The 27,355-nt window shown below is 41.2% G+C and overlaps 1 protein-coding gene across 2 annotated transcripts; it reads left to right on the forward strand.

Moving 5' to 3' along the window:
* The first annotated feature begins 485 nt into the window (after positions 1-485).
* POPDC1 (popeye domain cAMP effector 1) lies at positions 486-27,078 on the forward strand. 2 transcript variants are annotated; one of them, XR_014509549.1, is made up of 10 exons: positions 705-918; positions 2,442-2,490; positions 4,517-4,750; positions 5,733-5,857; positions 12,074-12,261; positions 13,332-13,440; positions 16,084-16,251; positions 17,788-17,929; positions 18,953-19,136; positions 26,799-27,078. XR_014509549.1 is itself a non-coding variant. In XM_083433586.1 (9 exons), the coding sequence occupies exons 3-9, from the start codon at positions 4,528-4,530 to the stop codon at positions 19,057-19,059; spliced, it is 1,062 nt and encodes a 353-aa protein (XP_083289712.1). In that variant the 5' UTR covers positions 486-918; positions 2,442-2,490; positions 4,517-4,527; the 3' UTR covers positions 19,060-21,755. The 2 variants fall into 2 exon arrangements, 1 of the variants encoding a protein (XP_083289712.1); XM_083433586.1 differs by lacking the exon at positions 26,799-27,078 and having other exon boundaries at positions 486-918; positions 18,953-21,755.
* The last annotated feature ends 277 nt before the right edge of the window (positions 27,079-27,355 follow it).

Raw genomic sequence — 27,355 nt, forward strand, 5'->3', positions numbered from 1 at the left:
AAATAGAAATACCTAACTGACCAATTGTGTGGCAGATAACTTGGTTCTGCCTTCCCCTAATAAATCCTGGCTACTCCCAGGCCTGCACTGACTCTCCTTGGTTTCAGGACAGGTGTGTCTCCTAGCCTTACCTGCAGGTGTCAGGGATGGAATCTGGGACCTTTTGAAGCTACAGCCTTTCCACTTTCCTCATTGCGTCCAAATCCTGCTCCCTTACCTGGGAACTGGGAGTAGGGCATCTAGTCGGAGAATACGGATTCCTGGTAAATGTGGGACTCGCCTCGTTCTTTAATTCGTAGCTCCTCCCTCACCTGAGAAATTAGCAGGCTATTTCACACCTGTCGGGCTACTCGGGTGGCCATTGGTTCCTGAACCAAAGCACAGCAGCCCAATACCCTCTGCAACAGAAGTATTAATTAAACCTTGCTTTATGCGTTTGATTGGTCTTTTGGGGAGGAGGAGGAGGAACTGGGACCTAACAGATTCTCTGCTACTCAGTACTGAAAAGAAACACTCGGCCCATGTTCAGAGGCACTCCGAATCTCGTTTCAAGCGCCTCCCGACGGCGGGAGCCACGGAGCAGTTTGCATCTGCCTGAGTCCCCGCCGTCCAACAGCCGGCGAAGGGAGGGAAGGGCCCGCCTGCCCGGGGCTGTGCCTTCGCCTTCCCGGCGCTTGCGCGCTGCGTCTGCCGCCGCGGCTCTCGAGAGGTCGCAGCAGGCGGCGCGCGAAGGGAGAGCTGGCGCCGCCCGCAACTTGGTGGCGGCTGCTGCCCGCTGCCTATTTTAGTCAAAACCTCCGCCCCGGGGGCTCGCGCGTGCTTCGCCTCGACTCCTTCGGCGAGAGAGGGCGCCCTCGGAGGAGCTGCCGCCGGAGGAGACCCACGGCCGGACGGAGGCGCCTCAAAAGCGAGCGGCAGGTAAGGCTGCAGCCCCGACGGGAGAAGTTGGGCGAGGCGGCAGCAAGCGCGCGAAACGGGAGGCGGGACGCTGCAGGGGCCGCTCGGGCGGCGGAGTTACCAGCTGCGGATGCGGGAGAGGCTCCCGCGAGGGGTTTTCTCGGCAGCCTCGTGGCCCTTGGGGCTCGCCTCCCCTTGCTCAGGAGAAAGTTTTCCCGGGAGCCGGGCGCCCCTCTCGCGCGCAGGCAAACCCCCTTCGAAGAACGGCAAGAATTCCAGGCCGTCTTTCTGGAGGGGCGGCAGAAATTCACTTTGCGCCTGCTCAGAGACGCAGCTCTAAGACTGTCCGTTTCCCGCGCTTCCTCAGCAGAGCGCAAGGCAGCTGCGCATAGTAGTCTCTTCTTTCCCAGACCTGGGTGAGCTTAGCAAGGTCACCTACCTGCCTAGTCTGTGCCATAGAGACATAGTAACTTAATGGAATTGGAGTGTTGGAAGGGACCCCAAGAGGCATCTAGTCCAACCCCCTACAATGCAGGAATCTTTTGCCCAATGTGGGGCTGGAACCCACAACCCATAGATTTTAAATGTCTTATGCTCTACCGACTGAGCTATCCCAGGGGACAATTTCATATGCTGCCAGAAGCGAGCTCAAAGTGTGACAAGCGCAAAAGAATACTGTATATTGGTTCCCTCAGTACTCAGTTACCCCTTTCTCTCTCTCTCTCTCTCTCTCTCTCTCTCTCTCTCACACACACACACACACACACACTCACACTGCTGCAGTTTAAGAGTTGAAGTGTAGAGCCCGCTGCTTCCTTTCCTTGAGAGAGACAGTCTTCACATGCTGATTTGTTCCTGCTTATTACTCCTGCAGCACCTGACTGCTTGAATGAGTCCTGTTGCTTGAAATTCAGGGGAAGCCCTAAGCTTTTCTGAGGCCTGGCTCCATTTAAGCTGTGCACCTGTTGTTGTCCCCAGCCAGGGCCTTCCTGCTTTCTGGTCCGCTTGTGTGCAAAGCTCTGTCACAGCCTGGAATGTCAAGGGACATTTCAGTGGAGACACCCCCAAGTGGTGGTCTGCTTATCTCTTTACAGCGGTCCTTTGTGAGGAGAGCCTGCCGTAATTTGGCAGTCAGGCTATATGGGCTTATCTGCCACCCGTTTCCTTGGATGCCTTCAGTCGCTTACTGAGGAGACGACTCCTGCTGTTGCTCCTTGCTTTGATCCTTTTCATTTCAAATATATTCTTTAATAAGTATCTGCTTACAGGTATATGAAAGGCGGTGTATTTATATTTGAAGTCCAGCAAATATAGGATGCAAAATAAATTCAAACTGAATTAATTTATATAAATAGATGCAGTCACGATCTACTTGAAATAACCCTGCCAAATGTTTATGGTTACGCTTTACAAGAGCATACTGAAAGCCTGCAAAACTGCATTAACAATAAAATGTGTTTTCATTTTGAGTCAAGAGTTTGGCTACTGTCTCTTTTCTTTTTTAAGAATGAATGGAATTAATGCATTGCTTTGTCTGTTTACAGGTCATCAGCTAATTATAAGGACACTTGTTCTGAAGCAGCACAAAGCCAGGTGATTCAGAAAACAGTGGTATCCCATGGGGAATTTTCCCAACGGTTTGTTTATCTGTGATGCTGTGCAGGGATCAGTATTGCACGATACCAAAGGTTCAGAGTTTATCTCTCTTTCCCACTCCTCCCCACTTTACACAGTTGCCCTCCATGAGTTGGAGGGCAAAGCAGAGTGGAGCTTGTGTGTAGGCTTTTCATGCTTGCAGTGTGCCCGGATAGAGCTTAGGATTTTTGTGTGTGTGTGGTGTGTTATATATAGCTTGCCTCTTCTCAGTGACTTGTGCTAGTGTGCAAAAATACCCTACTACTTGCAGCCCAAGCCTAGGCATGAAATTCAGTGAGATTTATTCTCTAGTAAGCACTGCAACCTTAAAGGTGTATTTCATCCTGTACTGACCAATTTGTGTCATGTGTAAATGTTTATAGGCATAAATAAATAATCCTAATAAATTAATAACAATAAATAAATAATAATAAAATATTTGTGCAGGATAAAATGCAGGTGATAATAAGATTTTACATTCTAGCCCATGCCAAGTTTTACAGTAACTCTGAAAGTAAAGACGTTTGGATTCTGATACGCTTATAATGTTGAAAGCTTTTTCAATGTCTTGTTGAATGTCTGTGCTTTTAAAATTCAAAATCTAATGTGGGCCTGACTTTCGACAAATTAATTTTGAAGTGCTTTCTTGCATAGTTAACCGCCACCCCACCTTTGTACTTGCATGGTAATTGTATATATAGTTCTTGCAACTTAAAATGTTAGAATATGCAGAACTTTCAGGTTTAACCCCCAGAATAAGAGTGCAAAAAGAATGTATATTTAAAGAAGAGTGAAAAATATTTATTGAATATATGGGAAATAATTGTACACAGCTGAAAACACTGGCAGCAATAAGATAAATTCAACAGAGTAAACAATATTTGATTGATGTGAAAGTGGAAAATTGATTTGAATGGTTATTGTAAAATATGCAAGAAAGTATGATATGTAATATGAACCATGGAAGGAGAAGAAGGGAAGTCATTGGATATTTTAAAGTTTGTAAAATGTTTAATTTGAAATGTAGGAAAATGAAAACTCAATTCAAATTATTTAAAAAAGGAAATATGACTTAAGGTAAAAAATATTCCACCCTGTAAGTTGTTACATTTGTGTTCTTTTCCTTCACTGTCTTTGTATGTGTTGGTGGTATTTTGACATTATTATTACCAGGCAATAAAAAGTACTTGGCTCAAGTTGAAAAGCATGAATACAAACCAGAAAAAAATAATTAAAACTGAATAGGAACTGCCAAGAAAGCCACTGTTAAAACTAAACAGTGCAGAGAAGCAAACAGTTATGCCCCTGTTAAGAAGTTTTCAACTTCAATACTAGGGGCTGGTTGTGCATCTAATGAAGAAGTGCCCCTTGCTGATGCCCATGCATGGACAGTTCTGCTCCGTGGTCAGATGCATTATCTGCCCTTCTGTCGTGTTTGGAGATAAAGTAAACCTGTTTCTGCTGCACTTAAAATTGGCTGTCAGAAAAATTGTGCAGCCTTTTGCCTCTCAAGCGTTGTAAAGTGCTATATTTAGTAGAACTATTTAATGTTGCTGCCACATGACAGTTTGATAGGTGTGGGATAGATAAGGGAGACTCACTTTATTTTTAAGCATCCCAGGCCAATACTGATCTAAAGCATAGAAGCCACCTTTGGCATACACTTCATGCATGCAGAAAGCTGATACTTTGCCGTGGATAGCAAAACAGTTTGGAGCAGCTTGGATACATATGTTGCCTTTTGTTCTTATTTAAAAATAGAGTGATAGTGTGACACACACACACACACGCAAAAACTTTTCGGAATGTTAAATACCGGTATAAGAGTTTTTAACATCTGTGAATATGGTCTTCAGTACTTTTGTATCTGTTTTGTATCTGTTGAAAAAGACATTGATTCAAGCTGCAAGTGTGAAACTATGTGTTGTATTTTCCAATTCTTATTTTAATGTTTTGTTGTTGTTTTAAAAAAACATTTTTACAGGCAACTTCAAGATGAATCCTACAGAAGCAAATTCAATCATGGTGACCCCTTTGAGTTTCAACCCAGATGTCAACAATCCCATCTCTATGCCTTTGAATGAAACTCTTTGTGAAAACTGGAGAGAGATTCACCATCTCGTGTTTCATTTGGCCAATATTTGTTTTGCTGTTGGATTGGTTATTCCAACCACTTTCCATCTTCATATGATTGTCCTACGAGCCATGGTAATAATAGGTAGGTCAAACAAATATTTAGTAATATGCAAAAGCTTTTATATAACAAATAGATTTTCTTCTTATTGCATACTAGTACCCCCCCTTCTTCCATACCACAACACAAACTACCGTATTTTTCGCTCTATAGGACACACCCGACCATAGGACACACCTAGTTTTAGAGGAGGAGAACAAGAAAAAAAATTCTCTCCCTGTCTGCACAGCGCCCCTTCAGTGAAGCGGTAGGAGAAACTGAGCCCCTTCCATTTCTCCTCCCGCTGAAGGGCCTTCAGGCGGCTATTCCTGAGGCCTCCAGAGCGAGAGGGGTTGGTGCGCACCGACCCCTCTCGCTCTCCAGGCTTCAGCGAAAGCAATGCGAAGCCTCCAGAGCACGGCGGGAGCGCTCCCACTGCGCTTTGGAGGCTTCGCATTGCTTTCGCTGAAACCATGGAGCTAGCATTCGCTCCATAAGACGCACACACATTTCCCCTTAATTTTTGGAGGGGAAAAGGTGCGTCTTATAGAGCGAAAAATACGGTACTTTAGATATTATTTTAATAGAAAGGTAGCCTGTACATACAAACATCTGTATGGTCCCAATATACCTCCATTGGTGACACACACACATGTAAACGGCATGCACAGCGACCTCCTGCCAGCCATTATGATTTCTGGGATTTTTTTTTAGTGTGAAGAGCTTTGCTAATTGTCCATACATGCTTATGACTGTGGCACACATATTGTAGTTGCAGTGGAATGCATTTGCTTTCATTGCCTACGAAGGGCCAGTGTATGACTTGCAGCTTAATTGCCCTAAGGAGGAGCATTATTATTATTATTATTAATATTATTTGGAAGTAAACTAAACAGAATATTTTTATTCTTGGAATACCTAACTGAGGAGGCTGGGAAAAACCAGTCGCAGTATTCTGTTGGAATCATAGCTCTTTGGACGTGTGTGTGTGTATACATAATCATTTGACACACTTTGTTTTTGGCAGGATGTACACTATTCATCATCTGGGCAACGCTATTCCGTTGTGCTCTGGATATAATGATCTGGAATACAACATTCCTTGTTATCAACCTTTTGCATTTTATATACTTGCTATATAAGAGAAGACCGGTATGTACATCACCATTAAACTATTGATAAAATGTCTAAGGTGCTGCTTTAAAAGGACCATACTTGATTCTAACAAGTCTATACTGGACTTGTTGACTAACTTGAATGCATGAATTATCATTTCTACAACTCTCAAGAGCTGTGCTTTCAAGTATTTGTTTTCAGGTTTTTTTAAACATAAAAATCCTTCATACAGAGGCCTTTAATTCTTTATGAATTCCTATTTTTTTAATTTATTTTTTAGTATACAGCCACTAAATTTTCATTTGTGTAACCTGCCATTCTTGGTTCAACTTGAATCCAATGTGTACATTATGGTGGTGGTGGATGTTTTTCAGTTTTCAGGACACTTGATTCTTTATGGTGTAGGGCATCTGGCTCTTTATGACTAGGGTAGCAAGTCTTTGGGTATTTCCTCCACTCATCTGTTAAACCAGTTACCCCGGCAGGAAAAATAGATTGGTTTAAATCAAAGTTTGTGGTGGTGACCAGTAATCACTGAATTGTATGACCTTTTATTGTATCAAATATGAAATGGTTTTCTGTGTAATGCTGTAATCAAGATATGATTGAAAGGCATCAATTAAGAAATAAGCAGGAAAATTTCTTGTACATGATTAAGGCTATGAACATTTCTCTGAGAGTAAGCCCTGTTGGAAGATACAACTGTGCTGTAAGTCATTCAAAGTTATCTTGAGCCATCACCAAATAATTTGTTTCTTTATAGTAGAGTCCCAAATTTCAGTTACTATAGATCAGTGACAAGCAGTTAATTCTATAAAGGGGGATGGGTGTGCCTTGTTTCCTCAGCTATTTTGTTTTCGAGGGCAACTGTGCATCTTTCAGTGCCTAGCAATATAACCTAGCAGCCCCTACTGAAGCTGTTCTCCAGCCTCTTAAGATTTTTTAAATTGATTCTGTGTTGCTCAGTATTGACTTTCCCTTTAAGTGTTGCACCTGCGTTGATGTTTTGCTGCTTTGTCATGTATGAAACTAAAAAGCTGGTTTGGCCCTCTTTTCCTATCTATGCCACATGTAAAAATGAATGTCTGTAGCCTATTTCTTTCTTAATAACATGCTGGTTCAGAGCTCCCCGCCCCCCCCCAACTAAAAATCTGATACATTTTAGCCTTTTGTCATAGGGAAAGTGCTCTAGCCCCCTGCCTCCATTGGCACCATATGTTACAGTAATACATGTGTGGTTTTCTTTTCTGGGGTTGTCTGAACAAAAGCAGATTGCTGGGTGGGGAGGGGCGTGCACGTTGGAGATTACTATCCCATTCCAAATTGTTCTTGTAAACCTGCTTGTGCTCCACCTGTTGGATCCTAAACACATGTTTGATTGAGCAGCCCACATCTGGAACATGAGGTGGGTGAAGGAACCATCTTGAATGATTCGGACTGGGAAAGTTTAAGTCCTTCCTCTCTCTGTCATGTTGTGCACTGGTGAAGTTGCTTTAAAAAAATAATAATGGAATAGGAGTTTGCTTTTGGGGAGGGCAGAGGGAAGAAGAAAGGTTATCCCATGTTTTCATTGAATGAAATTTTATAGGGTTTTGTTCCATGTTGCATTTACTGTGATTGTCTGAATTGGTATATTTGGAGCATAGAATCATGGAATTGTAGAGTTGGAAAGGATCCCGAGGGTCTAACCTGCTGCAACACAGAAATCTCAACTAAAGCATCCCTGACAGACAGCCATCCAACCTCTGCTTAAAAAAAAAAACCTCCAAGGAAGGAGAGCCCACCACCTTTTTAGGGAATCCTTTCCACTGTCAAACAACTCTTACCCTCACAAAGTTCTTCCTAGTGTTTAGTCGGAATCTCCTTCCTTATAACTTGAGTCCATTTGTTTGGGTCCTACCCTCTGGAGCAGGAGAAAGCAAGCTTGATCCATCCTCAATGTGACAACCCTTTAGCTATTTGAAGGTAGCTATCATATCTCCTATCAGTGTTCTCTTATCCAGGCTAAACATAGCCAATTTCCTCAACTGTTCCTGGTCATCTTGGTCACCCTCCTCTGCACACATTCCAGCATATCAATATCCTTCTTAAATTGTGGCACTCAGAACTGGACTCAGTACTCCAGATGCGGTCTGACAAATGCACAATAGAGTGAGACTATTACTTTCCTTGGTTAGGGTACTGTACTTCTGTTGATGCAGCCCAGAATAGCATTGTTTTTTTGCTGCTGCATCACACTGTTGACTCATGTTAAGTTTGTGGTCTACTAAGACCCTAGAGCCTTTTCACATGTACTACTGCCTAATTCAGGTGTCCCCCTATCTGGTTATTCCTGCCTATATATCCCTAATGAAATTTATTTTGTTAGTTTGGGCTCAGTTCTCCAAACTGTTAAGGTCACCTTGAATCCCAATTTTGTGGCATCAGCTACTCCTCCCAGTTTGGTGTCATCTGCAAATTTGATGAGCACCTCCTCAAGTCTGTTATCCAAGTGGTTTATAAAGGCGTAGAACAACAATGGGCCCAGGACAGAATCCGGCAGCACCCCACTTGTGACTTTTTTCCAGAATGATGATGAACTATTACTTCCTTTGGGCACTCTTTGGGTTCAGACAGACAGACAGCTACAAATCCATCTAACAGTTCCTTATCTACAAGAATATCTTACTGAAATCAAGATACACTATGTCCACATCTTTCCCCTGATCCACCAAGCTTGTAACTAGAGAGAGAGAGATTCATCTGGCATGACTTGTTTTTGAGAAACCCATGCTGGGTCTTAGTAATCACAGCATCCTTTCCCAAGGGCTTACAGACAGACCATTTAATCATCTGTTCTAGGACCTTTCATGGTATTAGTGTCAAGTTGACTGGTTGGTAGTTACCTGGGTCGTCTTTCCCCCCATTTTTGTTTTGAAGATAGGGAACAACATTTGCCTGCCTGCAGTCTGCAGACCTCACCTGTTCTCCAAGAATTCTCAAAGAGGCTCTGACACTACATCTGCAAGCATCTATGGTCCCCTTGGGTACAGCTCACCAGGCCCTGGAGATTTGAATTCATTTAAAATAGCTAGGTGTTCCTTTACCACCTCTTTTCCTATCTTGGGCTGCAGCTCCCTCCTTGAAATGTTGGCATGAAATATTGAAGCCACTTCTCAAAAGACTGAAGTGACTGTGATTGCTTGCCTGTTTTAGACAGTGGATTTGATTTCTGGTTATCAATATTCTTCCTTTCTGTCTTGCTGTGTGTGTGTGTGTGTGTGTGTGTGTGTGTATAACTCAATAGCTCATCTGCTTTCCAACATCCTTCACAGTTTGGTTATTCATGATGAATATAAAACCCACATCAAAATTGAAATATTAAGAGTGTTTCATTTAATCCAGTTAGATTTGATTTAATATATAAATAAAAAATGAAAACAGCACAGCAAGCTAGATGACTCATTCTTACAGTCATTGCACAAAAACTTAAAATGTTTCAGGCTTTTCTCTTCCCTCCTAAGCTGAATATGTCATCAGCAGAACACCAATGCAACTGAAAGCTTTGGCATGGGAAAACAGGAACTTGATGTGCAGTTTATTAGAAGCCTTTAAAAGGCAGCCTTTAATGTTGAGTAAAGGTAAAGGTAAAGGTACCCCTGCCCGTACGGGCCAGTCTTGACAGACTCTAGGGTTGTGCGCCCATCTCACTTAAGAGGCCAGGGGCCAGCGCTGTCTGGAGACACTTCCGGGTCACGTGGCCAGCGTGACAAAGCTGCATCTGGCGAGCCAACACAGCACACGGAAACGCCGTTTACCTTCCCGCTAGTAAGCGGTCCCTATTTATCTACTTGCACCCGAGAGTGCTTTCGAACTGCTAGGTTGGCAGGCGCTGGAACCGAGCAACGGGAGCGCACCCCGCCGCGGGGATTCAAACCACCGACCTTTCGATCGGCAAGCCCTAGGCACTGAGGCTTTTACCCACAGCGCCACCCGCGTCCCTTAATGTTGAGTAGGGATGGTCAAATCTGTCGCTTTTGTTTCTCATTTTCCTAATACTCAGTTCTTAACATTTCCTTGCCAGTATGCATTTTTTTAAAAAAAATTCACCAGCACTTTAGTGTTAATTTCTCCTAATACACACATTTATATGCTATTTTGCACAATTTTTGCAGTGCTATCTCTCCATATATATGCACACTTAGCTTTAATTTATGCATTTTTACTTGGCTGAAAAATTGCATGGCAAAATTAAGAGAAATTCAAATTTCAAAGCATGGTTGTGTTTTGATTCAGATATTGTTTGAAAAGTGCAAGTTACATAGGTTTTATTTCCTGCTAATAAAGTCATTCTAGTTCTGCGATACATTGCATATGGGCACAGTTTATATGGAGATCCACATGATATTTGCTGCTTTACTGCTGAATAATTTTCATCTAGAGTAGTCCTCTCACACTGCACTTTCTACAGCTGTTCTGTAGCATCTGTTCACTGTGGCATGAGTGAACAGTATGAAAATGAAGCATGAAATAACACTTTGACCTAAATGAACTGAAAGGATAAGGGAGAAAATCCAGTATGTGGTTTTTACTTGGCAAAAAATTGAGAACGGAGGACAGCTTGCAAGACTCCTAGCATCTTTATGACAAATGAATACTCACATTTCTCTTTAAACCCAAGGGCAAAGCTCTTTTCCCCACAGAGCACACACCTCTTTTTCCTTTCTTATTTATTAGCAAGAAATAATCTAAACTACAGACAAACTCTCTTTCCTTGAATTATGCCTCTGTTATGCCTTTGATACTTATTTGTCTAGTGCTGAAGCCTTTCCTGTTTTTGCTCTTCATGACACCCACTTTCTCCTCTCTTTGCAAACCAATTTGGTCTCTGCTCAATCTGCTAATGTTTTTAGATACGGTAGGACACTGTGTCCTGGGTAGTAACTCTATTGATTCAGGAGCACAGCTAGATATGAGCCAGTTTTTTCTCACCCTGTTTCCTGTTTTGGTGCATAGAATGTTAGACACTGTTTTCTCTTCCCTACAGCATCTTATAATGGACTGGCTTTTGCAAGCCTTTAGAGTTGTTTTCATGGCTCTCTGGCCATCTTCCGCTTCTTAGCAAAGAACCAAAAGAATTATATTAGTACTTTGCTTTTGAGCATTACCTGTAGAGTGCTCAAAGTGCTTCACATAACTTGCTTTTCTCACTCTAGCCCTGTGACATTTTTTTACCCCCTTATTGCAGTTGGGAGTGTGTAGTGACATAATGAGACATGTTGAAGGTCACCTAGCTATTTCACACCCAAATTGAGGTTTGACCTGAATGCATCCTGTAGGTCAGTCTCTTTGGGTATAATGGAAGCAAGTTTCATTGAACTTAGATGCAGGTCCCATTGAGAAAACGTTTAGAGGATTGTACTCTTAATCATTGTGCTTCACCAGCTCTATGCTACAACAGGTAGAGAAATAACTGGGAAAATAAGGAAAGATCTGATTACCTATTTTATTAGAATATCATTCTATTGCCATTTATATATGTATTACTGCATTGGCTACATCTACTTGTTGCCATGAGTGTGATATCAAAATGAAACAGTAAAGGTAAAGGACCCCTAGACTGTTAAGTCCAGTAAAAGGCTACTATGGGGTTGCGGCGCTCATCTCATTTTCAGGCCAAGGGAGCCAGCGTTTGGCCACAGACAGCTTTCTGGGTCATGTGGCCAGCAGGACTAAACCGCTTCTGGCACAACAGAGCACTGTGATGAAAGCCAGAGCACACGGCAATCCCATTTACCTTCTGCCACAGTGGTACCTATTTATCTACTTGCACTGGTGTGCTTTTAACTGCTCAGTTGGCAGAAGCTGGGACAGAGCAACGGGAGCTCACGCTATCACATGAATTCAAACTGCTGACCTTCCAATCAGCAAGCCCAAGAGGCTCCGTGGTTTAGACCACAGTGCCACCCGTGCCCTTTGAAACATTTTAAACTGTATAGGCACTTCCTAGCTTAAATGTAGGCTGGAAGAAACTGGTATTTCCACACACAGAAAAATACAATGCAACTTCTAACTCTGATATTATTATTTAAATTTATATGGTAAAAGTACATCTGTTTATATGTATAACTATAGTGTTAGATGTATCCCATTTGTCAGTTTCTTTGATGCTACATTGGAATAAAGTTGTCACTGGTTTGTATGTTTATGTGTTTTGGGTAAAAAGTATATTTTAGAGTCAATGTTGAGAAATACTTACTTTTTGTGTTATAGATAAAGATAGAGAAGGAGCTCAACAGTCTGTATAAGAGAATGTTTGAACCACTCCATGTGCCTCCAGAGTTGTTCCAAAGACTGACAGGACAATTCTGCAACATTCAGACACTAAAAACAGGTCAAGCGTATGCTGCAGAGGACAAAACATCAGTGGACGATCGATTAAGCATCCTGTTAAAAGGAAAGTACGTGCTTGAAAAAGTTTGAACAGGAGTAGTCCCTTTCATGGCATAATTGAAGTGTGGAAAAGTGGAAATGAAAATTGAAAGGGACTGCAATATGCAATAACTTGTGTCCTCTTTTATACATAACATTAGTTTTGAATAATCTGAATGTATGCAGTAGCAATTCAATGCTGCTTTCCTCCATTGCTTTAAGATACTGCTTTGAGGTAGCAGTAACCTTTACTGATCTCTGCAATGCTTGAGCCAATTGCTTCTTTGCGTCTCGCCTACTTTTTTGGTGACTGTGAGCTGTAGCACTCTCTCATGCCACCATGATTCCTAAGTTGTTGATTCACTTTGTTTAACTATAAAAGGTAAAGGTAAAGGTACCCCTGCCCGTACGGGCCAGTCTTGACAGACTCTAGGGTTGTGCGCCCATCTCACTCAAAGAGGCCGAGGGCCAGTGCTGTCCGAAGACACTTCCGGGTCACGTGGCCAGCGTGACATCGCTGCTCTGGCGAGCCAGAGCCACACACGGAAACGCCGTTTACCTTCCCGCTAGTAAGCGGTCCCTATTTATCTACTTGCACCCGAGAGTGCTTTCGAACTGCTAGGTTGGCAGGCGCTGGGACCGAACAACGGGAGCGCACCCCGCCGCGGGGATTCGAACCGCCGACCTCTTGATCGGCAAGCCCTAGGCGCTGAGGCTTTAACCCACAGCGCCACCTGCGTCCCTTGTTTAACTATACCTTAGTGTTAAATCAGAGTTCTACCCACACCACACATTTAAAGCAATATTATACCACTTTAACAATCATGGAGAATCATGGGGAATGTTATTTGTTAAGGGTGTTGCTCTGTGACCGTTAATGAAATAGAGTTCCCGTAATTCTCCATGTCTAGTTCGTTTTCCCCGCACTTCATGATATGCAAGTCTACCTTCTGAAGTGTGAAGCCTGCTATATTCAAAAACATATCTGTTTTTGAATCCCAACTTTCCAGGGTTCTAAACACAGTAAATTATTGTATGAATTGAACTGAATTGTTGTGCCTCTGGTATTTTCATATGTTTATCATATTTTTATCATCAGAATGAAGGTCTCCTATCGAGGGCATTTTCTGCATAATATTTACCCCTGTGCCTTTATAGATTCTCCTGAATTTCGATCAACTCAGATGCATCGAGGTGAGAAGTTCCAGGTATGGAACTGTTCTGTTGGGTGTGAATGTAATTCTTGATGAAAAAAATATGTGGTGCTATAGAGTTAACTTTTTCATATAGCCTTTTCAGATTTAATGTTGGAGAATATAATTGTTATCATTCTAGATGCGAAAGTGGCAGTGTTGTGTTGCTTGTTGAGAGCTGTAAAATTATATAGTTTCTTTCTTTGGATTCTAAAGGTTTAACGCAAGTACTATAATAAATATTGGATAAAATAATCATATGAATCTGTTGTGGGACTAAGGAAACATAGAACTGTAGCGTTGGAAGGGACCCTGCAGGAATACACAGCTGTCCCATTGGGGTATTGAACCTGCAACCTTGGTGTTATGAGTACCACACTCTCACCAAGTGAGCTATACAGGCTTATGCCTTATGTTAATCTGAACACTCATCTACTTTAAAAGCATTGAAGATAAATAAGGGCAGCAATAGTACCCTCTCTTCCATATTCTAAAATGATTTTGAACCCCAAGGCCCCCATTTTTAAATAAAAAGCTGACAATTGTAAATATAAATTTCACCACCACCACCCCTCCTTCCTTTTCTTCCTGACCTTAAACTGTACTCAACACCAATGTCTCATAACAAATGTAACTGATCTGTAGAAAAGACTGTATAACCTGAAAAAAGAGACGAGGCATGTACTTTTGTAAACCAAGAAAATCGTTCATAAAATTCTCATTCATTCATATATATATAGCAGAGTAGGTATTGGCTTGAGAAGTAGGGACTTGATTTGATGGTAAGTAGATGCAGTAAAGATAGGAAACAAGGGAGGGGAGTTGAGTTTCAGGAAAAAACCTTCCCACCTGTGGGTTTTGTATACTGTTGGTACGAAGGCAGTCTCTCAGAATGGGATATTTGGAGGCAAAGTCACTGTACATCTGGAAGTTAAGTTGTGAAGATACCTGAGTTTCCTCAAAGGTGGCTGCTGTGAAGTGGGGCAAGCTGAATTTCACACATGAAATTGTACCAAGCACCCAGTTTTGGGGCTGCAGATCTTTAGTGAGTTCTTGTTTTTAACTATGACTATGCAGTATCTACTTGATTGTAAAGCCAGGACAGAGGGTTGATACAGTGTCTAAAACTGGTAATTGATGTAATATGTTCCAGTCAAGAACTGGGCGTAAAGCCAAAACGAGGTAGCTGTCAAGATATATTCATCTCTGCACTGGAAGGAAGTTATGGGATACTTAACACTATTCCTAATAGATTATTTTTGGCCATTGATTTGTTCTGAGCTGAGAGGAAACCACCTAATTTTAAAGGAGTAGTTCTTTGCATCTCTTTTATTTAGAGATCAGGGTTTGGATTTATTTATTTTTTACACGAAATGAAAAATGTTCATTTTATGACTGATGGGTACACATTTCCAAATTCCTGTTTCTAAATATATGCAGGGATGGAAATTGTATTGTTGTAGCCCACCTGAAGATGCTTACTTGGCAGGTGGTATATGAATAGCTTAACTAAATATGTACACCCAAGTAAAAACTGGTTCATGCTCCTGGCATGCTTTTATATTGGGCATAGATCATTTTGCTGTAACATATTTTGGGAGACAGCACATTCATAATTCACTTCCCTGTCAGGCTCACTGATCATTTCTTCCCTATGAATCTGGGGTGGGCTTTCGCTTGGGGTCTTTCTTTCTTTCTTAGTACACTGGTGCCATCTGCTGGACGCATATCAACCTTAGCAAACTAGCTACCTTTTGCTTTTACTGGTTGGTGTATGTGTGAATCAACCTTTAGAACTGAGCTGCAATCCTATACACGTGCATCTCAATCTCTTCAATAGGGTTCCATCAGACTTCTGCATTCATACTGCTCCAGTTGTATCATCATTTGTTGCACTATTGATAAACTGATGTTGTTCGTTCGTTTTTAAATTTACCAGGGCTGTCTTTCTCTAAGCCATAAAGATGGTGTGCAACAGATCAAGACAATTAAACATTGTAATGTTTTAATATTTTATTGTCAATTTCAAACAGCAGCACTAGTAAAAAAAAAGGGTGATATTAATGTATTAGTTCATTTAATTTTTTTATTTTAATGTTTTCTCCTTTTTAACATTTTGTATATTATCATTATTGTTGGTGGTATATATTGAGAGTAAAAATAATAATAATTGGTTGCTATTTTTAAATATTGCATTAGTGCATATATTTTTGTTGTTGTTGATATGACTACGATGGTAGCAGCAGCAAGACCAATACAACAGCAAAGGTTTGGGCCTGCATATAGCGTGTTAATCTATGTTCCTTTATTCAAATTTGGCCTGTTTAATCCCAGATATTGGTGTCCATCTTTTTCATTCCTTTTATGCAATAGATTTGCTCACAGGGTGCTTTTAATTAAGTGGATTTGGAAGGCAGGTTTCCAAAACGTCAAAAGAATTTTCCTTGCAAATTTCTGTGAAATTTTGGGAACCCATTGGCCATGATCTATCTGTTAAGCACATTCTGTGTCAGACTGTGGATGTAGTGTTTGAAGGACAAACCACTATTGATACATTTGTGTTAAGTCTCTTTCTGCTGAACATCCAAACTAAAATGCATTGTGGTCAGTGGCACCCATTAAAGCAGTGCTAATTCTATGAATATACTTTCTTTGCAGGTCTCCATTACTGCTGATGATAACTGCAAATTTTTATGCTGGTCCAGAGAGAGACTTACCTTTTTTCTGGAATCTGAACCATTCCTCTTTGAAATATTTAAGTACCTTATTGGAAAAGATATTACAAACAAGTTGTACTCATTAAATGATCCAACACTAAATGATAAGGTAAGGATTTCATCTCTGCTGTTGGAAACTGTGTAGCTGTTGTCCTCAATTCTTAAAAACGCATCTCCCCTTTCTATGCTACCTCTTTTTTTACATATTTGTTACATTTTGAATAATAGTATCATAGAAAGGCCCCCAACCCCTTCAATGCAGTAACCTCAACTAGATTATTCACGACTGTCCTGAACTCTAGGCCCAAAGGAGGGCTTGTGGGAATGGTTGGGTGGAGTTTTGCTCAAGGAGGATGCCAAAAACTTCAGAATGGCCAGTTCTAGTGCTTTATTAATAAAAGTATAGACTTACGGCAAAGCAGCCTGCCAGTTTGGGTTTATGGTTCAGAACAATGATGCTCATCCAACCCCTACTTAAAAACCTCCAATGAAGGAGAGCCCACCACCTTTCAAGGGAGTGAATCTTCCCTGTGGCAGCCCTTTAAATATTTGAAGATGGCTATCATCTTCTCTTATCCAGGCTAAATGTGCCCAACTACCTCAACTTAAGACTTGGTTTCCAGACCTTTGATCATCTCGATCATCGTCCTCTGCATACATTCCAGCCCGTTAATATCCTCCTTAAATTGTGGTGCCCAAAGCTGGACACAGCATTCAAGGTGTGGTCTGACCAAGACAGAATAAAGCAAAACTATTACTTCCCTTGATCTAGACACTATAATTCTGTTGGTGCAGCCTAGAGTAGTAGTAGCTCTTTTTTTTTTTTTTTTTTTGCTGTTGCATCACACTGTTGACTCTTGTTAAGCATGCAGTTTACTAAGAGCACAGTGATGACTGTCGTACCAATTTCAACTGTCTGCGAAAACGGCATTTAGCATACACATGTGGAAAGTAAGAATTCCACAAATAATTATCTCTAAAGGCCTCCTACTAGCAGAGCATCTCAAAAAATCAGCTATCCAAATCTTCCAATTCCTGCTTTCTCTCTCTCTCTCTCTGTGTGTGTGTGCGCCCACACACACACACACACACACAATGAAGCCAGCCTTGAGGGGGTGGATCTACTTAAATGAACCCTGCTAGGCTGATCCTAGTTCCTTGGAAAAGGGATGTGTGCCCTATCACATACATGGCAAGCTCCAGGGATGTAGCAGAGTGTCAGACTTGGATCAGGAGGAAGCAATTTCAAATCCTCACAGAGCCATGGAGCTCATCAGGTGATCCTGGGATCATTCTCCAGTTCTTAGCCTAGCCCAGCTAATGGCACCAGGTGAAAATATTCCTCTTTAACCAGGCCTTTGGCTGATAGACATCTGATGCCCTTTTAAAATGTGTTGTGGAAGGGGGGATTATTGTGTTGTCTTTATTGTGTATTTTGTTTTTTATATTGTGAACCACCCTGAGATCTATGGGTATAGGGTGGCATACAAACAATTGCATTTGTGAGCAAAAAAATGGTGAGGATGGAAGAAATGTCTGCCATTCTGAGCTCCTTGGAGGAAGCAAGATTGGTACTGAAATGCAAATAAATATATGTTCAGGTTTATTAATGATGAACTATTTGGTATAACTTATTTCTCTACAGACATCCCAGAAAATAGATCGACAGCCCAGTTTGTGCTCACAACTTTCTGTGATGCAAATGAGAAACAGCATGGCTAGTTCAAGTGATGGCGAAGATGGCTTGCAACATTTTCTCCGTGGGACTTCCACTGCCTCAACCCTTCGTGAGTCATTAACCTACATATCCAGCTAGTCAATTGCAAGTGTCATGAGGATGTGTTGTGGGGTGAAATACTTTAGCACAAGGGGAAATACCATTACACTCAGACATTAGTCTGTGGGTTCAGGCCGTGATTTTTTTAAAAAAATTATGTTCTCACATTCATGCTCCTTGTGCAGTGACTGCAATCAGGCAATGATTTTCATGTGTGAATGGGACATTGCAGTTCAGACTTCACAGACTCATCATTCATATCATGAATCTCATCTTTCTCAATGTGCCACAGTTTCTACAATCGGTCGCAAATTATCAAGTGCTATGCAGGTTTTACTTTATTTATTAAACTTCCATACCACCCTTTATCTGAGGATCACAGGGTGGTTTACAATATAGAAACACAAAAATACATAACATACTAACAAATGAAAACAGTACCCCCCCAATGTAGTTTAAAGGGCCACGAATTGTAATATTTATTGCAAGCTTTGATGTTGTGCCCATTGTGTTAGGTGCTGATCTGAGCAAGAACTACTGTTGATTAGAGAGTACAGATTTTTTTTTTAAAGGAATGAATAAAGTAACACTAGCTGCTATGGATTTCATAATTCTGCTTTTTTGCGTTCAGCTTTACTTTCAAACTGAACTGATAATGCTTTGTTTTTGTATGCTTGCAGCCTTTTAAGGTATTCCGATCCCCCCCCCCCGAAATGTTCCTATTACGTGCATTTTAGATTCCAAAAGACTGAGAAAGTGCTCGCATCCTTAATAGTACTGCTCAAGATGGGGAGCAATACTGAAAATGAACTACAGATGGCACTGTTTTTTATTGTTTGCCTGGCTGGCACCAGTATTCCCTCTAAACCAGCATGTTCAGATTTAAACCGAAACACTCAATTTCCTTGAAAGGACACATACCTTCTTACTTTAGAATATGGGAGGTAGTGGTGGGAGGAGTGCTGGTTTTTGTTTCCTTTTTGAAGTGTGATAATTTATTTTTAAGTTATTTCCTTTTTTTCACGGTTGACAGGTCAGCCATCTCCTTGTCTAAGAACATCAGCAAAAATGAAACCAATTGAAGAAAGTGTGGAAGATGATGTCTTTCATTCCCCATCAGTCAAATCAACTAAAGTTTAGTAGTGATCTTGCTGAGCGGAATTTTCGTGAACTACTACAAGTGTGGCAGACACAGAAAACTTGCTAAACCACATAAGGTTATTTTTTGATATTTTAAAATACATATGTATATTTAGCTACACACAGAGATGCCAGAAAAAAGACTGTGAGTGAACCCCTTAACCATATTACCTGAAAAATAAATAATGCTGGTTTTAGTGGGACTTGAAGCCCCATTCTGGAGCTTTGTGTGATTGGAGGAGTAGAATGCCCCGTTTGAAGCAATAGTGTAGAAAGGTCTGTGCTTGTAATGGAACCGTCTGCACAGGAATGGCTTCTCCTTTGAAGTGAATGGGAAAATCCTCACAGCTTCGGTGGATTCTTGGACTGGAGCAAATGTGTCTGGAAATGGGGTTTTAAACAAGGTGTCAAACTTTGGTTTTCAGTTTATGTTCCAACAAATCAAATTGATTAATTTGCAAAGCTTTGCCATTAAAAACTGGTTTTTTGTTTGGCTTTTAAGCCAATCAGTGCAGTACTAATACACAGATAAGCTTGACACCTGAGCCTTCTTTTGACCTCACATTTGTGGGGCTTGGAAGTGCAAGAATCGGCTGTTGCTGCTGCACTTGCCTAGGCCACCTGTTGAGTCAGTAGGGGGAAAGCAGTCGTCTGGGCTGAGGCCACTCCCATCTTCACCAGCCCTGCCTAATAATAAGACTGAGCACAGTCAAAGCTGAAATATGTAATCAATCTATTGTGTTGTGTGTCACAATCACACTGTATGTCTATTTGTAGGAGGGATACAGGAGTTGCTCCACATTCTCCTAGCTCCCATTTTGTGCTGATGTGCAGGTTTGGCACTCAGACATTTTGGCTCCCGAACGCTGCAAACCCGGAAGCGAGTGTTCTGGTTTGCGAACGTTCTTTGGAATCCGAATGTCAGACGGGGCTTCCGCAGCTTCCTGCAGCCAATCGGAAGCCACGCTTTGGAAGTCAAATGGACTTCTGGAACAGATTCTGTTTGACTTCCAAAGTATGACTGTATTCTTAATCATGGCACACGCTTTGTGAACTGGTACAAATAATATTGCAATCATAAAGATAACTTAATTGTAACCACCTTTTTCCCCTTTCAGCCATGTGTAATGTTTATGAATGGTTCTATAATGTGATGTCTATTATAACTGGACACAAAACCTGAAGTATTAGGAGTTTCATGTGGTAGGGCAGAGTCACAGTGCTTTAATTAGTCTCAAATCATTAAAATGAGTGGGCGTTTGCCATTGACCTCAGTGGGATGTTGGCCAGTGGTGGGGAATCTGTTCCCCTGCAGATTGTTGTTGAACAACAATTCCCCATTATATAGCACATTTACCACACTAACGCAAATTCGTTCTCCAATATCTGGAGGCCCACAAAGTTTTCTATCACTGCTGTAGGTTGTACTTCATTATGTGCATCCATGTGCTTACATTACACTCCTTTTCTAAGAATAGAATACATCCAATGTTGCTTTTTCATTGGGCTTTGCAGAAACATAGAATTATTGGCAGTAATGGTAAATTGTAATCTGTGGCATAAACACTGATGGAGAGAATAACACAGTGCCTTTTTTTATTTCGATTCCAGCTGCATCGGATATGTATTTATGGTAATACAGAGATTTCTTCATCCCAAATTAAACACTTCCATAGATTAAAACTGGAAAATTTAAGGATGTGCTTAACTACCAATGAAATAATGGAACTATATAATTTTAGCTCATTTGTTGAATGTCATCTCTGTGGTTTTTCTAAGCTGGCTGTTGCAAACATTTGTTAATTGCAAGCATCATAATGAAAAGGCTACAAGAGTGGGATGTCATTAGCAGAAGTCTCTGGAAAGAGAACCTCATTTAAATAGCAAAAGAACTCTTACATGGGAGGGGACAAGTAGTTGTCATGGTGGGCAAACCACAGTCCTGCTGGACTTCTGCCAGCAGGAAATGAAGGAGTCCTCTCCCCCCCCCCTTTGCTGGCATGTTTTTGGTTTTTTAAAAATCCATACCCATTAGTCCCAGTAGGAAGACAATAACCATATTAGCCCTAGGCAGGGCTGGCAAACTTTCAGCTCTATTTCAGAAATGGATCCAGAAAACAGCAGCGTTTTGCATCCAGCAGATCCCAAACTACCTCCAATCCTCTCTCATAACATGTCCCCCCCCCCCATAGCTATTGGAACACAGGCAATGATTGAATAAGATTCCTTGGTCCCAAGGACCACCCACCCAGGGACTATAGGACTGCACCATACAGATATTTACTAGACTATTATACCCTTATGTAACTGAAGATTTTGAGGGCTAGGAAGTGCAGCATTGAGATCTTTTCTCCAGTTTTTCAAATAACCCCATGGTCATCAGGAGCTGGCTTAAGGATCTGGCTTATTCACACTTGTAGGTGTTTCCCTTTATGTAAAGTAGCTAGAATTGCACCCGTGCTGGGTTGAGCCTTCAGAGAAATACTGCTTTCTAGTATGGTTGTTATTGATGTTTTAAAAAATGAATGTAACTGGACTAGACTATACAAGTTTATAGTGTGATGCAGCTATAATTCACTGCTATATTGACGCTGCACATATGGCACAATGTTACTAACTGGAATAAAGCTTTTTGAAAAGCGTATATATGAGAGATTTAATTTTTCTGTACAATAAATACATATTACATACCTGCATTTCTTTAGACCTCTTCTTTATCAGCCAACTAATATGAAACACTAGCAGGCGGTGGAAGACAGGAGTGCCTGGTGTGCTCTGGTCCATGGGGTCACGAAGAGTCGGACACGACTAAACAACAACAAATTACCAAATTGTGGTCACCAGGCTATGGTATGAAATCTAGTTGAGTAGCTTTCCCAATTTGATTCAAATCACTTATTAAATTTTATATATTTGTGTGGATCATGCACATTTCATGTTTTAAAGGGACGCCACCCCAATAAGTATCATGCAAGTTGGTTTCAAAATATTAGTCATAAGAAGCATGAGTTTGATTGAATCAAATGCTTTTTCTGACTTTCATATCACACTAGTCACAGCTGTGAAAATGAGTGGACTTGTACTCCTGAAAAAGTTAATAGGGAAAATAAAACAATTTCAGCTTTCTGACAGAAGAATTATTACAGATGTCAGATTGGAAATAATTGGGCGGGTCAGAGACTACCCTACATTTAAACATTTTAATAGCTTTCTTTCAAAATAGGAAAAGTTACAAAGAGTCATACTACTTCAAGTATTCAGTAAGTATACTATTTTTTTATAAAAGGTAATAAATTTAGCTGTATTTATTATGGTTAAAATACCTATTCTTATGCCTGAAATGCCTAACTTTGCAAATTATCAGATTACTTTTATGTCATCTGGCATACAAAATTCTTGCCCACCTATCTGCATTTGGCATTCTTTTTTACACTGGAATAGAAAGCTGTCAGAACATGCACTGGAAATGGAAATATTAATCCTACAACAACAATGAATTTTCCTAAGCAGTAGATAAGCCTCCTTCACAAGCTTCAAGGCTACTAAGGATACAGAGACGGAAGCATAAGCATTTCTTCTGTTGTAAGTGCACTCGGGAAAATCTTGTATGTACTAGAACCTCCCCCACAAACAAGCTTATAAGCAGAGTATTCTACTAAATACCATCCGGTTCTAGTAACTGAGCACTTATGCTTCTCCTTAATTTCCTCCTTGGAGATTAATAAAATATTAAGACCACATCCTGCTTTCCTGTACAAACTACTCTTGGGACATGAATTCCCCTTCATCCTCTGTTGTAAAAGGTGATGCAGAAATGAAATTTCAGCTACTGATTGACTTAAGCTAAAACAATCAGCCCAGCCACCTATGACACAAAAAGCATGCAAAGCAGAGGCTGCTCTGTTCACAGACATTGCTACACTTAAAAAAAAAAGTAGATAAAATATATAGACAATATTCTTCTTGAAACGCTCTAGTCACCAGCCCAGACCTGGCAACTGAGCAAGGAGCCTGTACATTATGCCTGAACAATATTATACAGAGCCACCAACATTAAATCAAAGTATTAATGCATCTGTATGTGTAAAGCAAATGCAGTAATCCCACTGAGTACATGCATTGATATCTGAGAGATGGGATTTCATTACTCCCTGTAATTAAACTAGAAAAAGGCCATTGGTTTGCTGCATCCCACTTACTCGAAACTAAAGGCATAGAAGTTGATCACTAATCCAGTATCTGCTTGCTATTGCCACTGAACTGTGTCTTCTGTTTGCAGAGCAAATTTGGATACTATGCAGCCCAAACACTGAACAGACAAGCCACTAAAAGGTGCTTTCAGAGAGTGGAGAACTGGACCATTACTACCCATCTGAAAAATTGAGTAAAAGGCAATATTTGGGCAGAGGCTTCTCTGATCACTGCAGCATGGTGATGTCTTTGATTTCTATGCAATTCTTCAAAATGACAGATATTACTTAAGAGTTTGGAGTCTGCAGCGTTAGTTCCAAATGACATCACATGCATTTTTTTTAAGTGTCTAATTCAGGGGCAGGTGACCTGAAGACCTCTGGCCTCTTACTCTCCAGGCAACCATGTGGAGAAAACTTCCTTTTCCATATTGTGTGTGACAGAGTGAAGGAAAGAGAAGACATGGTTGCTACATGATGAAACCATTAAAAAAAGGGGGTGGCTCACCCACTTTTGGCTGCTCCTCCATCCACAGCAAGCATGCAACTGCCAACAGATTCCCCCTGAAAGAATGCAGCCCTTGATGGGGCGGGGGTAGAACAGTTCTTGATCCACATTCCTGGTCTAAAACATCATTCTGAATGCTGAAGATCTGAGAGCAGAAAAATCACAGGAAGTAAATTCCACGTATTACATGCACAGCGAATTGTGGGATTTGGGGGGGGGGGTTGATTACAGTTTCAATGAGTTTTATGGGATTTGTTCCTATGCATAAGATTGGAGCGTTACTTCTGAGTGCATAGGATCAGACGGTAAATCCCATTGAGTTCAATGATGTTCATTCTCTTTATCCTGCCTTTTGACAAAGGAGCTGTGTGTTTGTGTTAAAAAACCAAGGCAGAAGGAGTGGGGATACTTTTTTAGTTCAAACAGTAAAAATCATTCAATGTATTCTTTGTACATGTAGTGGTTTGCATCAGAACTCAAAACAGAATAAACCACTGAATCAAAGACCAAGCTAGCATGCTGTTAACTGCTGTGCTTGCCTGCATCTATTGGGGATCAAACAGTAACAGAGTATCAAGGACCACTATAAAATAGTCACAGGTATTGCACGCCAGTTTCAGGAGTACCAGTGCATGACCAGTTAACACCTTAGTGACTAAAAAGGCCACTGACAGTAGATTCTAGTGGGAACCTGAAATTATAGGTATAAAGCATATAGCACCAAACCTCAGTTTGTTCCATTAACTGGATCTTTTATTTCAGGGTAGAGAGGTTACCTTTTTAAAAAATATGGAAGGACTTCTTAGTAGCCATGTGATTTTAACAGTTGCATTGGTGGGAAAGCTTCCTCTATGGAACCTCTGCCTGTCACGGATGTTAAAGGCACAGGAATCTTGCTTGTAATTGGAGAGATTATTTGTTTCATTTCATTTATGAATCATTTCCCCTGAAACAAAAGAAAAAAGAAAAGAAAAGCATCAACAATAAAAACAACAATATGTAACAACAATTTCAGATTGATATTAGTCTAAGCATGTATAGTAGCAGTGTTTTTTTATGGAGGTACTGAAGGGTACGCAGTACTGGCACCCCAGAAGAAAATCACTGTATGGTAGTATTATACTGATGTGTAGCTGAAAATTTATACACTCCTGGTTAAAGTTTTCATGTCAGCATAGGATGTTTTAGAAAGGCATGGGGAATAATTGGCTCTCCAGATGTTACTGGGCTCCAGATCCCATCAGTTCTAGCCAGCATTGCCAGTGACCAGGGATGAATTGGGATGTTGTGGACTGCAATCCAAAATATAGGGAGGACTACAATTTCCCCATCTAAGATGCATCTGTTACTTGCCCAGAAGCTAATGCAATTTGTAGTTGCGTATTTGTATTGTCAGGGCTGGGCCATGGGCAACAGTGTTGCATGAGCCAACGGTCATGGGACAGGCTAGTAGTCAAGACCTAAGTGTAAAAACAGAGGAAAGCAGGGGTCAGGTCTAAGAAATATGCCAGGATTGATGAGCAGGTTCCCACCAAAGAATAGAGCTGAATCATACGCATAACCCCCTTGTTGCACAAGCAAGGCTCAACAGGAAACCCTCTTACAACTCTCTTCTGGTCAGGAGGATACAACGGCCACGTTGTGTGGGCAGAGTTGGTCTAGGCTAGGGTCTGGAGATCCTTTTCTGAGAAGCTGCCACCTACAGCTCCATTATTCACCACAAGGGGGAACTCAACAAATTTCAACGGCCTCTCATACTCCATTCTACAGCATTGTTGTGGCACCCCTCCTGTGGCTGAACTGGTCATGGTACCCTAAAACCATATCTGGCGTGGTCATCTAGAAGCACCTTTAGCCTAGGCAATAAGCAGCTGGGTAGAACAGCAACACAGAATCAACATGAATCATATATTCTTCTTTTTAAATTAATTATTATTATTATTATTGAAATACCGCCCTATACCCAGGGGTCTCAGGGCGGTTCACAGAATAAAATCAAGATATAAAACCACAATCAAATGTAGTGTAAAACTCTGAAGCTCAGCAGGCAGGTGGGAAATTGTCCATCTCATAATTGCTATACACCCAGACTAATTTAAGAATCATCCCACCATCCCAGGGCACCATTTCTGGTTGGAGAGACTAAATGAATTCCCAGCACCTTCAACTAAGCAGTGCTTTTGCACTGAAGTTATTGCCACTGTCCGCCTACACTAAACTGCAAACCTATTGGGCAGGGCTGTCCTTGTAGGTATTGTGAACTGGGCTTAGTTTCTTAGGCACTTCGCAAATGAAATATATTGGGCGAGATTCAGTTGTGGCAGCTTGCTTGCTCAATGGAAGGTTTACTTGTGGAATGGGACTTTCAGATTCCCTTCTCTCTTCCACCTTTGCGCAGCCTGAAAATCTGCCCTGGAGGGTCCCTCAACCACTGGGGCATATTAGGGGTGCTGTATGGTAGTGGTGGCAGGGCTGCTACAGGGAGAAGAAACATAAGACAGCTGCTATGCTTATAACCACAACACAAAATTATTAGTACTTTTAAAAGACTAGAATCAGAGTGAGCCATGTGACTGGTGGGGTGTATGACAGTCAACAGATTTGGACAGCTGACTGAATGGTCATACTATATTTTTGCTCTTATTTAATAAAGCTATTGTTGTTGCTGAATTGTCATGCTACATTTTTGCTCTTACGAAGTTACTTTGTGTTATGAATGGTTTACGCTACACCCCTGCATTGAAGTCACAACTACTCTGTTAAGATAACAATAAATTTCTTTTATGGATGCCAGAACAATTAGATTGGCATAAACACAAGCATAAATTTGTCGTGTAGAGATAAGCGCATAGGAAAGCAGCTCCCATCCAGAACAGATCAGTAACTGTGCCTTAGAATCGGGTGAGGATTCCAGAGAGTCACACATGCCCTGGATCAGAGTAGCCATTACAGCTGAAGATACATGAACGACCCCTTATTTGTAGTGTGACTGGGCATGTGGATAAACTGATTATTTCTCTGCCTCACCCCCATTATTTCAGATCTCCTTTTTAAAGCCATTTGCAGTGATGTGAAGAAGCCATTTATCAATTTGATTAGCCCTGCACATGAATGACTCTCCAGGTGGCAATATTCATCCCAGGGACTGCTTTATGTGGTTCCTCTGTGCACACAAACAGCGGCACTGTAGACCTCTTTGTGGCTTTTAAGCAGAGAACAAGCATTATTGCTTAACCAATGAGAATTGATAAGGTAAGAGGAAACCTGCTTATGAAATTCACCTTACTGGAGGAACTCTTTATTTTTTTTCTGCTGAAACAAATAATCTTTATTTCTTAGTATTTAAAAGACTTATCATTCTTATATCCTTTTCCAACCACTGGAATTGCAATTTAGGAAACTCACCCTATAAATATGTTTTGTTTTGTTGTTGCTGGCATCTGTCGGTCTTCAGAGAGAATGGAGTGCACCTCTGGAGGTGAAGTCAAACAGCTGTGTCTGCAGCAGTGAAGTGACATCTCCAGATCACAAGTCTGGGCAGTGTGTATGGAGGTCCTGGGCCGGCTAGACAATAAGACTCAGCCTCACTGATGTGGCC

The sequence above is a fragment of the Podarcis tiliguerta genome, assembly GCF_965153285.1.
Source record: "Podarcis tiliguerta genome assembly, chromosome: 3".
Lineage (NCBI taxonomy): Eukaryota > Metazoa > Chordata > Lepidosauria > Squamata > Lacertidae > Podarcis > Podarcis tiliguerta.

Coding starts and splice junctions, on each gene's coding strand:
- POPDC1 (XM_083433586.1), top strand. CDS start 4,528: ATGAATCCTACAGAAGCAAATTCAATCATGGTGACCCCTTTGAGTTTC. Junction 5,858..12,073: donor TGCTATATAAGAGAAGACCG/GTATGTACATCA, acceptor TTTGTGTTATAG/ATAAAGATAGAGAAGGAGCT. Junction 17,930..18,952: donor TTCCACTGCCTCAACCCTTC/GTGAGTCATTAA, acceptor CACGGTTGACAG/GTCAGCCATCTCCTTGTCTA.